General features: G+C 29.5%; 1 protein-coding gene across 2 annotated transcripts; it reads right to left on the bottom strand.

The window, feature by feature from the left end:
- Window positions 1–4,470: 4,470 nt before the first annotated feature.
- Window positions 4,471–9,769, bottom strand: LOC145182560 (nuclear inhibitor of protein phosphatase 1-like). 2 transcript variants are annotated; one of them, XR_016449950.1, is made up of 7 exons: window positions 9,613–9,769; window positions 8,158–8,218; window positions 7,177–7,330; window positions 6,086–6,321; window positions 5,761–5,957; window positions 5,611–5,678; window positions 4,471–5,446 (listed from the first exon to the last, which is right to left on the bottom strand). XR_016449950.1 is itself a non-coding variant. In XM_090079310.1 (7 exons), exons 1-7 carry the CDS (start codon window positions 9,708–9,710, stop codon window positions 5,129–5,131), a joined length of 1,083 nt encoding a protein of 360 aa, XP_089935436.1. In that variant the 5' UTR covers window positions 9,711–9,769; the 3' UTR covers window positions 4,471–5,128. The 2 variants fall into 2 exon arrangements, 1 of the variants encoding a protein (XP_089935436.1); XM_090079310.1 differs by having other exon boundaries at window positions 5,761–5,908.
- Window positions 9,770–12,948: the final 3,179 nt, after the last annotated feature.

Genomic DNA, 12,948 nt, shown 5'->3' with positions numbered 1-12,948 from the left:
TTAGTTAAATATTTATGTAATATTTTTCAAATATGAGGACGAAGACTTAAAAATAAACAAAAGTCTAAATAATTGAATATATATTGTTTCATGTAGATTATTGCTGATAAATTAAATTATATGAGAAAATAATCTTTAATTGAAAATTTTGATAATTTATAATATAAAGTTTTCATTTTAGAATGGCTGATAATAAAAAAAAATTTCATAATAAGAAACAATGTCTTCCAACTCGAGGTAAATATTTGAAATATAAAGAGGAAGTGTTACTTGAAGCTATAAACAGTGTTATTACTTCACCTAAAATGTCCGTTAGAGCTGCTGCTAAATTTTTTAAAGTACCCCGAGCAACTTTGCAGAGCAGGATAAAAGGAAAAATTGAGATTGGTTCAAAAGCAGGAAGAAAAAGTTTAATGCCACTTGATCTTGAAAAAAAGTTACTTGATTTTGCAGACAATAGAGCTAGGATGGGCATTGGTTTTGGTAAAGAACAATTCATGATATATGCTGGCAAGCTTGCCAGAAAATATGGATATTCTTTTAAGAATGGAAAACCATCTAATAAATGGTGGAGACTACTAAACAACCGACATTACAAAAAAGTAACTCTTCGACAACCAGAATCAACAGCATCAGTTCGTCATCAATGTATGAATCCGATAAAGGTGGCAAATTATTTTACTGCACTTAAAGAAGTCATTAAAGACTGTCAGCCTGAAGTAATATGGAACATGGATGAGACAGGGCTGCAGCTAGACTTTAAGGCACACAAAATTGTTGCTGCAAAAGGTACTAAATATTTACATATGAGAACCAGTGGAAATCGAGAAATGATTACTTTAATTGTTTGTGTGAATGCAGCAGGAAGAGCCTTACCACCTCATGTGATTCCAAAAGGGAAAACAGTAAAACCCCTTTAAAGTTTTCAAGTTCTAGATGCCCCTGAAGGAACCAACTGGAGTCCAAGTGAATCTGGTTGGACTAAACAAGGGATTGCAAAACTATGGTTTGAGCTTACATTTTTAAAAAACATTGGACCACAACGTCCACAAGTTTTAATTTTGGATGGCCATGATTCCCACAATTTCGTGGAGTTAATAGATATGGCCATACAAAACCAAATTGAAATTGTTGAATTACCTGCTCATATACAAGCAATTGGCTTCAACCTTGCGATCGAACTGTATTTAAGCCATTCAAAGTTTCATATAATAAAGCAGCCCAGGATATGATGTCTAATCATCCTGGGGTTATAATAAACAAGGCCAATTTCACAGGACTTTTAACCAAGGCCTGGAATAAAAGTATGACAAAAGCCAATATTGAATCTGGCTTTAAATCATGTGGAATCTTTCCATATAATCCTTCAGTTATTCCAGCTGAAGCTTACTTGCCAAACTATGTGTATTCTGAAGACAGGTTAGTGACTAATCTCTTTGATTAAATTAAAACAATTGATAATACAACAACAGTTGAGCAGATTAATCAAACAACAGACAGCACAAAAATACTTTTACCGGATATTGAGTTGGAACAACATATAATTACCAACCCAAGATTTGCTATAGCAAATGATCATGACTATTTACCTGAACCAATAACCGTAGTAGAAATTCCAGAACATAGAAGTGGTGGTTTAGTGGAACTAAGTATGAAAACTGTAAAACTAAAAGCTGCAAGTAATAAAGCTGCATTTACTAGTAAGTTTGAAGACAGCTTTAGGATGATGTCTGACTCTGAAATTGAACAGCCTATTGTACAGTATGAAATTGATTTTACAGTTTCAACTCCTTTAACTTCTGATTTTGTAAAAACTCGTTCTTTTGCCCCAAATTTCCCTTTTAAAAATTCATCTTATCCAGGAGATGGAGATAATGATATTTTGCCATATTTAGATGCAAATTTTACAAAAAGCAAAAAAGCTAAGTATGCAGACAAGTTTTTTGTGCTTACTTCTAAGGAAGCATATGAGTCACAATTAAAGCAGGTACAAAAAAAAGCTCAAAATGAAACGGAAAAAGAAATGCGTAAATTGAAAAGACTACAAAACTTAAAAATAAAGGAAGCAAAGATATTGTCAAAAGATAATCCTAGAAAAAAACCTTCACTATAAAAATGAACCAATAAAAGTATTAAAAAACAATGTGTAATTTGATTATGTTGTTATGAATTTTTGTTCTTATTGCTTAAAAAAGTCTTTTATATAGTTCACTGAATTCTTTTTTTTTTTTTAACATAAATATATTCTATGCAAATCTTTTAAAACAGCAGGTCAGATTATTACATTGACTTAAATTATCCTGATTTACACATAATAGGTTCTTATTTAAAATATTAAACCTAGTTTTATGTTTGGTTTTTATTTGCATTTAAAATTTCCTTTTATTTGTTACCAACATGTAAACGTTTTTTTTTTTCTTGCCCTTGGACAAGGTGGTGCAACTCATCTCCTGAAAACATATTTTTTTACAAGTTAAGGCATCCTTACTAAGTTTAGGCAAGTTTATTGATTAATGCTTAGTATTAAGTTAAGCAATCATTTTCTAATTGATGTTTAAGAACATGTTCATTTTAAATTTAACCTAAATAAACTTTAAGTAAATCCAATTTTGCTAAAACTGTTTTACTTATTGTTTATCTGTCAACCGGCTAATTTGTGGATTTAAAAAAGTTATTGATACAATATTTAGTAATACAATTAATTTTTAAATATTTTAAATGCCAACCCATAAAAGTATTGGTAAAAAGCTTGTCTTTGATATTGGCTGTAATTAGGTTCATTCCGCAAAGGCCTGACTGAAATTTGGTCATAGTGGCTGTATTTTGGTCTAATTTATATACTTTTTGTTATCGTTGTTTTTTTTCAAACAATTTTCATTTACAATAAATGCTGTAATTATATCCTAAATGCTGAAAGATTTATCTTTCTAGAAATGCATAGTTTTCATATAGACCTTCTTGTTAATATGTCTGTAGAAACTATTTTGTAAAGATGCGGCTGGAATTTGGTCACTTTACCCTACGTACACGCTTTTTCTAGATAAACATTTAAGAAATTGGCACCATGTTTTTTATAGAAAAACAAAGAGATATTCCGTAACATTTATTTGTTCTGGGTTTTCGGGGCGGTACAAAAGTTCCTCAAATGTTCTGTGAACTTTTGTTCAAGTTGCGTTCACACCAGAGAATATTTGTTCATGTTCCATGTTCCACGGAATGTTCCATCAAATATCCCCTCGTGTGAATCGCATATAACAACTGCTCACCTGCACTTTGAATACAAGTTTAATGTTTAAAAAAAGTTCGTCTTCTTTCTTCACCACTTTTATTACACCGTCAAATGCAATTTCATAATATCAAATATATGGTTATGAAAAGTGCCGGGAAAAATGCTTGAGAAGCATTGGAATGAGAATAAATTCATTACGCAACATCCATGTTCTTTTAAAACTACATCTTGTGGAACATTTAAAAATAGTCACTAGTCAAACTTTGTATAGTAATTCGTTAGTCATCAATAGACATTCTATGATGATCGCTGACAATATCTAATGCTTCGAAAACGTTGCGCAGTCTGTTATTCGAACTTCCAGTATATTGTGGAGATCTAACGCTTAAGGATTCTCATCACTAGTACAAATCTCCATAAAAAAAAAAAATTTAAAATGGACCACTAGTGGCTTCGAGTTACTATTGATTACTATTTTAAAGTTAGAGCAGTGGTACCAGTGACAACGGCTAATCATCAAGGAACTAAACTAGCGTACTCTTTGGTGCCTTATAGACGTCCCCCCCCCCCCCAATTAATTTTTCAAAAATTTTCCACCCAGGACATTCTTATTCCAACCCCCCGGCTATTAAATTTTAGAAAAAATTCCATCCAAAACAAGACAATTTTTTATAAAAACTTTCTTTTTCGCTACTTACTTACGTTACGTAATATCATTCATTTAAAAAACGTTTGTTCTTCTTTATTATATATTTACTTGTTTTCAGACACAAATATATATGTTAATAATTAACAAAAACATTACTTAGTTATTGCTTTAAGTATTTAAAAAAACTCGAAATTTTTCAGACCCCCCCCCCGCCCCCGCTTATTGAGTTTAAGTAATATTTCCAACCCCCCCCCCCCCTTCTATTAGGCACCAAAGAGTATAATGCGCGTTATTTGGTAAATTTCAAGATGTTTAAAAACATTAAAACAAGACTGAATTATTTGAAAAATATTGTCTTATCGTACGAGAATCCTTTTCCTCATAATTGCCTGTTTTAAAACTTTTTTAAAGATAGCGATCCCATAAGAATTACATGTTTTTGTAAAGATTTGGTAAGACTTAATTTTATTTGAAATTCCACAGCATAAATGAACAATACCTTGTTCCGGTAAAGAGGATTTTTAACCATTTTTCACTAAATTTAAAAAGTGAGTAATGATCACCAATCCTTTCACTTTATATCAACAAAAAATTTGAAGTCCTCGTACTATTATATTTCCAGTTAATCATGGTATAATTCGTAACAGCAAACAATACAAACTATAACTTTTTGAATCATTAAAAACACAGAAATTGTCATGTCGGTAAAAGGTCGTTGAAAGGAACTGTCTAAATACAAACCGAAGTTACTTTGATTCTAACACAAATGAAAAGGTTTGAACGAGTTACTGTTACTATATCAAAGTACCAGAAATTCTTTAACTAATAGGTAAAATGGAAATTCTTAACATTTAGTGTTTACTTTTTGTGCGTCTAGTCAGTCATTTTACTTATTCCAATTAGAGCGGCGAAAAGAAAGTTTGATTTCATAAAGGCAAGAGCAAAACTCTACCTTGTTGTTACTTACTGTCATTGCTGTCATTGTAAGTGACTCGTGAGGGCAGGGTCGTCAGTCCCTGTAGTTTCACACTACCCATATTTTTTATCATCATCATCATATCATCATCATCCATCGTCAGTTTTAGTTAAACAGTCACGTCAAGTTAAAAAAAGTAATGTTATGGAAAAGGCATAAGCGGCTCACTTAGGGCAGGGTCGCCAATCCTGAGTAGATTTAACTACTTGTTACCCTCACATAAAACAGCACAAAAGGTAGTTCTAAACTAGGAAAATAGGTGGCAAGATTCTAGTTATACACTAAGAAGATTATTAGCTTTCGGTTTACGCCCAGGCCATGCTTCTTTCATATACTTTTTTCTTGATGGCTCCTGAGGACTATCTTCAATTATGTCAGTTCTCATTACTATTTTGGTGTGTGTTGGCATTGTTGGTCGCATAACATCTGGGCTTTCTACATCAGGAGCAGATGTTATCTTGGGTATCATTAGCGTAGTTGAACTTACAGGCTCAAATACTGATGGATCATTATATAGGTTATTAACCTGAAACTCTTGCCTTATTTTATTTGAAGTAGGGTCAGAGCTACGTTCAACAATTTGTTTGTTCACCTAATAAGAAATTTTAAAAAAATAAGATTTCTTTTTTTACAAAAACTTCAAGAATATTAAAAATATTTCTTTGAAAAGGCAGTCCTTTTAAAATCAACTTAGGAATAACCATTAGCTCAGCATAAAACAGTTAAAAAATTAAAAAATGTTTATTTAATAAAAACCTTATTTGGAGCAATAATTTCAGTTGAAATAAGATTACGAAATCTTCCCACAGTTGGATCAATATCCTCTAAATAAACAGTTTTCACTTTATATAAAACAATAAATTTAACTTACACATTTAAGATAAATCTAAACTAACTCAATTATACCTGGATTAATTATTTCATCTTCTGTACTAAACGAGACATTACAAGTACTTTTTTTCCTCTTTCTTTTCAAAGGGTTCACCATACTTCCTTCATCAATTGGTAAAACTGTAACTCGTCGATTGTGTGCTGTGTTATACTCTGTCAAATCCTGAAGAAAGTGATGGCTCCCAATAAATGTATGTTACGAGTAAAGCATCCTATGAAAAATTATCAGGAGTATGAAATATACTTCTTTAAGTTCAATTATTTATCAAAGATGCTTTAGTTAAACTGGAAAGCCTGAAAATTTCTGGATGAGCCCAAAGTTAAAGGATAATATTCTTACATTTAAATCATTCTCTGCTTCTGGTAATCCCAGCAGACTGAGATTACCTGTCTCATTTTCATCAACTCCTGCGCTGATTGAATTAATAGAGGTATCCATGGTTCCAGTAGACATATTTGGCTTCTCTCGCAAGGCCCAAGTCCTTGTTGATGCACCAAAATGAAAGTTTTCATCTGTTGGTAACTGGATCGGGCAATTTGGCTCAAGCCTAATGCTGCCTAAGAATGTTCCATGAGCTGCAAGAAAAGTCAGACTTGCTTTAGAGTTATGAGTTACTCAGCTCAATTTTTTAGAGAAAGTGTGAATACTACACTGAATTAAGTAAGAAATTTTTGGTGGCAGATTAGATTAAAAAATAATACCAACAGCTGTTTTGTTCTTTAAGATAATATGAAATATAATCAAGGGTATATATCAAATACAACTGAATCAATAAGTTCCAAAAGTAAAACTTGATGAACTTCATCAAATTGTACTGTGATTTTGTTCCAAATTTATCCATATTTAAAGCAATTTTGTAACATAAAATCAATAACCCAAATAAAATGGAAATAAAAATATAAAATTATTATTAAATGTTTACAAAGAAAACATCCAAATATATTTAATAAATAATTAGTTTTTAGGTTTAGTTACAACTTAAATCAAAATTGCTAAGATGGTTCATTCTTCTGGCTAAAAATACCAATGCACCTTATTGATCAACTAATATGAAAATATAAATAATATTGTAGAGCTATTTGGATATTATCCAGTGTTGATAATTTAATGATTGACAAACAATTAGTAAAATATTAAGACATCTATGACATTAAAATTAAACAGCACTATTAACCCACATCAAATAGTTAAAACTTCCATTTTACTGAAAATTTTTCTAAAATCTTAAGCCTTTATTTAGCAAATTTGGATATTTAATAGGAAAAATTTATTATATTTTCAGTATTTCTAGAAACTGGTTAAAACTTAGTCTTTTATGAAATTAATAAACTAAGAAAATACAAATATGTTATTTAGGCTTACAAATATATCTAATCAGATTGTTATTATCTTAATCCTACCAAAGAGAAAAAATTTAAAAAATTACTCACTGCTACCAAGATCTATTAAAAACATCCTTTGCAATGGCTTGTGGTAAACCATTACTGCATGAATACGAGAGCAAGAGGTGTGATCAACAGTAAAATCAATATATTCTTTTTGTCGACCAAAAAAAAAATGTGTTTTTCCATCAACAATAAACTTCTAAAAAAAAAAACTTACAAATTTATACGATCAAATTTAAATAAGAATATTCTTATATGCAGATATCCTCAGATTTGAAAAAAGAATATAACTCAGCACTGATTTAATAACGAGCAACTTAACAAATATCATTAAAGAATTAGGAGTTAGAATTAGGGATCGCCAGTGTACGGTATACTAAAAATTTAGTGTACAGTTAAAAGTATAGTATACTGTAAAGTATAACGTAAACTAAACTTTTTACTTATTGATTTTTTTTATTACTATTTATTTCAGATCAGAGAAATCTGTAGAACAATCTTAAATCTTAAAATGGTGAAGAGCAGCACAAACAGCCTGGTATAAAAATATAACAACTTAACAAGTTAAAGTTTTTATTAAGTAAATCTAAGAAACAAAAACTGAATTAAAAAAAAAAAAAAAAAAAAAAAAACACTTTGATCATGATTAGTCAAATAATAGACATGGTGCAGTAATTTAATTCATTAAGAAAACATAATTATTAAATTATCAAGCCAGTTCAAAAATATTTCACAAATAAAAGTAAACAGGTATACTAATCTGTATACTAACTTATAGTATACCATATACTGTAACCAGCGATCCCTAGTTAAAAAATAATGATTATGAGCTTTTCAAACACTTTGAACAAAAAATTATTTAAAAATGAAAAAAGATCATTCAATTTTTTGAAAACTAGATTTTTTCAAGTCTCCAAAAAGATTTCTAACTTTTGATATTTATCAAAGAATATATTACAAAAGCAAATCCTAATTTTAGAAACAATACTAATAACAGCTTAATTGTAAATCTCAAAAATGTCATACTTCAATCAGTTTCCCATCCTTGCTAACATCTAAATGCATTCCAGGAGGTGGCTTCCCTGCCCTTAAATATTAATAGAACATTAAAACAATTAGTAAAAATAAAGCTCTGGTGGACATAAAATATGTAAATTTTAAAGTTATAAGCACATAATCAATTTAACTGTTAATAAACTAATAAGAGCATAAAAAGACAAACTTTAAAGTAATCATTTTGAAAGATTTTAATTAAGGGGTATTTTAAGTAGCTCATGGTCAAGTCTTATAACCCTAAAGTATTTTAGCTAAAGTAATACTAGAAGTTAGAATAGTTTAAGATTTTCTTTTGAAGCCACTTCAAAGAGAATTTTATGTATTTTTTAAAAACAGGGTGCATAAAATATTTTTATTCTAAAGCAAATTTATCTAAAGTTATAGTTAACTCTACAATACTCAAAGTTCAGTGATACAATAAGAAAATGAGTGAAGTTCAATGAGAACATAGATTAAGTTTTTTATTTGAAACATTTAAATAAAGATTAACATAATCTTCCCAATTACTTTCCAAAAAAATTTACTAATACTTTTTTTTTACACCTGGAGGTATTAAATAAGCATTGAGTAATCAAGTAGTTGCCCCAGTTTATCTGATAAAAGCTTTGTGTACTATTTGGTATAGATTAATGAACAGATAAATACCATTCCATTTTTAATCAACTGAATGAGTTAGCCTATTAGCATTTGATAATTTGATTAATATTAAATCAACTCACTAAACATATTCAATTTAATTGATATTGTTAATTAAATATTACAGAAATCAAGTCAGTTGATAAGCTGCAAATTAATATTGAACAACATGCAACATAGGCTTTACTTAACCATGTTTGTATATTGATACAGGATAGGTAAATGCAAAGAAATGCTCCAAAGAATATTTGTCTCATAATTTTTACATGTGCTCCTTTTTTCTTTAACTAATTTTTTTTAAGTGGAAATGACTACTTATTAGAAATTGTACTTTTTAACAGCTTTTTTAATTTGAAATAAAAAGCTCTCAATCTGGCAGGTTTATTTGTTAAAACTAGTTAATACAGTTATTTTTAAGTGTTCCTATCCTCAAGCTAGTGTAAACCAAATGATCTGAAATTTGAATATTCAAAAATGAATAACATGGATAACTATTCATTTGTTTTTAAGGAGTCTAAGCTCGAAACTAAAATCTAAGCTCAATACTTAGTATTAAACTATTATTGAAACCATTAGAAACCCTGTTATGTTTTTCAGCAGACAAATATTTGCATCAAACCTTTAGTATTTTCCGTGTTCAATTTATTGATTTAAAAAGAATTGTAGAAATGTTTTTGTCAAACTATCATTTTTATGCTTAACTGACTTTAGGGAAAAGATCCTAAATTACTTAAAACTTTTAGAAAAAAAGAATCAACTATTTTAAACAAAATTCAAAAACAAGCTAACCATTTAGGAGGTTCATATGTGGGTTTTACAGGTGGAGGTGCTTGTGCAGGTTTAGTAAAAGACTTGGCTTTTCTTCTAATTCGTGATGCATCAGCCATCTCACTTTACACATTACATTATTACGTGAGTGCGAACGTGTGGCGAGACTTAAAGAATTGTTAGAATTTTAGAGCCCAGTATTCTCGTTTCTAGTTTTCTCTCTTTTAAACGGGTGTTTATTTAAAAATACTACTGGTATTTTAAAAGTAAGCGATAAAGAATATTCCCTTATAGCTATTTTATTAAAATTAAACTTTAAATTTTTTGTTTATGAAAATTTTTATTTATTTTTATTATTTGAAAAATTGGTGCATATTTATATAATTAAAATTACAACAAACCTCCTAGTTTAAGGGTATACAAAAATTAGGCTCGTATCACATCTTCACGAATACTTATACGGGATAAAATATATACAAATATTAATAATATTTGTATATATGTTTCTCGAAAATTACAATAATATTATTATTGTAATTTTCGAGAAACAGGGTAGTAACATAGACGATAATTCGTCTGACTATTTTTTCCCGTGAACTTTGGGAAGTCAGACGAGAAAACTTTGGTTATTTAAAAAAATGAATAATGGCGAAATATAATTACGTTTTGTAGGTTTAATGGCGGGGGTAATTTGCTATTGCTAAGAGCTTTTAAAGCTTCTTTTTCGTAATCTTTCAAATATTAAAAAATAAATAAATCACAAACTATTTTAAAAGCATACTTTAAATTATCTTTTTCTTTTGTTATACTGCTTCTGAATATTACTCATAATTTAATTAACTAAATTTTGGCGCAACATAAGATTAACCCCCCGAAACTTTACGTATTTCATTAAGATCAAAGAAAAGCCGCAGGAACATATTTGTTCTGGTAGATGAGAAATTGCATTAGCGCAAAAACCAAAGTTTTCTCGTCTGACTTCCCAAAGTTCACGGGAAAAAAAGTCAGACGAAGTATCGTCTAGGTAGTAACACTGCGCAGAATACCAAGACTTGAATTCTTTCTCTCTCTCTCTCTCTCTCTCTCTCTCTCTCTCTCTCTCTCTCTCTCTATATATATATATATATATATATATATATATATATATATATATATATATATATATATATATATATATATATATATATATATATACATAGGCGCCGAGTTCACGGGGGCAACAGGGGCAGTGTTCCCCCAGGAAATTTATACTAATAATATATTATCACGGATTATCTCGGGGGCAAATAGATACTCTCGCCCTCATGATAATCTGTGATAATATATTATTAGTATAAATTTCCTGGGGGGGGGGGGGGACTGCCCCTGTTGCCCCCGTGAACTCGGCGCCTATGTATATATATATATATATATATATATATATATATATATATATATATATATATATATATATATATATATATATATATATATATATATATATATATATATATACATAGGCGCATGTATATGTATATATGTATATATTAGTTTAACAATATGCTTTCATATTGTCTCAAGTGGGTGTTTACGGTTTCTTTACCTGAATATACTCTTTAAGTAAACCATGTAACTTCCGTGGTTTTCAAAACCAATCTTCATGTTAAGGTTACAGACGCTAAGAAATATAAACATTTAGCTATCCTTTGTATAACATTTCAAAAGGTTAAGTTATGGTATAGTTTTGCTAAAATGAAGTTCAAAAATATTTTTAATTTTTTTATTCTAGTTAAACTTGATAATTTTAGATAAAAAAAAAAAAAAATAGCAGGAAAAAGTGAATTATCAGTAGAAACACGATCGGCAATATTTAAATTGTGGCAAGAAAAATATTCAATGAGACAAATTGTAAAAAAATTTAAAATTTCTATTTGAACGGTATGGAATATTATAAAAAAGAAAGAAGAAGTTGGAAGTGTGGTCATTCGGAAACGATCAAGACGTCCGCAAATTACCTCTGCTACTGGAGACAGAAGAATTACTACCACTAGTGAAAGAAATAGACTAATAACTGCAACAGAATAACAAATAGCATGAATAATTACCGAGTAGAATCAATATATGTAACAATAGTGAAGAGGCGATTGATGGAAGCAGGACTTGGTGGTAGAAGAACTGCAAGAAAAGAAGACTACAGTGGGCAAAAAGTGGGCAAAACAATATGATAAATTTACTGTTAATGACTGAAAACGTGCTCTTTAAACCTAATAGTAATAGAGCATATATTTAAAGTGATTTTCTTTTTTCCCTTCATTTGTAAATAAAACATTGAAAACATTAAAAAGTAATGTCATTCGAGTAACTATGGAAGGTAGTGTACATCCATATCGATATTTAGTATGGGATATAAGAAGCAGATTTTTTTGATAAAGAATACTTATTTTTTGAATACAATGTATTTAAAGTTATACCACCCTGGAACATAAATTTTTCAAAAAAATTCCTTTTTAAAAAAATCATACCTTTTATAATAGTATTATTGATTGATAATATAATAGTATTATTGATTAGCAAAATTATTTTGAAGATGATTCTACCCAGCCTTTACTTTGTCAAGCGACCCCCTGATTCAATTAAACAAAAATTCGGATTTTTTTTTTTTGAATAAATTTAGTACAAATATTTTTCAATCATTTTTGAAAATTTAATTACATAAAATGTAGTAAAAAACCTTTGGTAGAAAATAGGGAAAAATGTTGTCTGAAAGATTTGCTTATTTGTAACAATGATTTTTTAGAGCTAAAATAATTTCTAGCAAACCTTCGTATAAGATTTTTTCTTTCAACTAAAAGTTTAAAAACTGAATATATAAAAAAATTACACGTCTGCCTTCAGATATTGTGATGGTGTATTGATTGTTCTCAATAAATATACCCTTTCAAACTATCTAGACATATTTGCAAAAAATCAAGAAATTAGATCTTTGAATTTTCCAATAAAAGTAGCTCGCTGCTACAATTTACAAACTATCCTCTTAAACAAAATGGTACATTTGGGAAAACTTTACCTAGTTTTTGAAGCAATTTGGTTTAGAAGTTCAAATTTGGAAATTTTTAGATTCTTATGCCATGAATGATTTTATAAAAATGAAGGAAATCTATTTTTGCAAGTTGTAGTATTGAGCATTGAGGGTTTAGAGTCCGCCAGCGTATGCCTTGTGGACTGCCCAAACCTCTCCAGGGAAGACCCAGTAGCACGTTGACCCTGAGTTTGCCTCCCCTTTGAGGAATGGGCGAAAAAAAAAGAAAAATATCAGTTTAATACAAGCACGCCGGCCAAGCCAGCCAGCTCAATCTTAGCCATTAGGCCGAGAAGCGA

This window comes from Hydra viridissima, unplaced genomic scaffold (assembly GCF_058129835.1).
Source record: "Hydra viridissima isolate aposymbiotic clone 2 unplaced genomic scaffold, HvirCarnegie_v1 scaffold_2, whole genome shotgun sequence".
NCBI classification, from domain to species: domain Eukaryota; kingdom Metazoa; phylum Cnidaria; class Hydrozoa; order Anthoathecata; family Hydridae; genus Hydra; species Hydra viridissima.
This window is presented reverse-complemented; position numbering and strand designations above follow the sequence as displayed.

What these genes read in the sequence shown, in the direction of transcription:
- LOC145182560 (XM_090079310.1), bottom strand. Translation starts at nt 9,710, where the DNA reads ATGGCTGATGCATCACGAATTAGAAGAAAAGCCAAGTCTTTTACTAAA. An exon ending in ACATATGAACCTCCTAAATG is followed by an intron (nt 8,219 to 9,612) that starts GTTAGCTTGTTT and finishes TTAATATTTAAG; the next exon opens with GGCAGGGAAGCCACCTCCTG. An exon ending in AAGCAGAGAATGATTTAAAT is followed by an intron (nt 5,909 to 6,085) that starts GTAAGAATATTA and finishes CACTTTCTTCAG; the next exon opens with GATTTGACAGAGTATAACAC.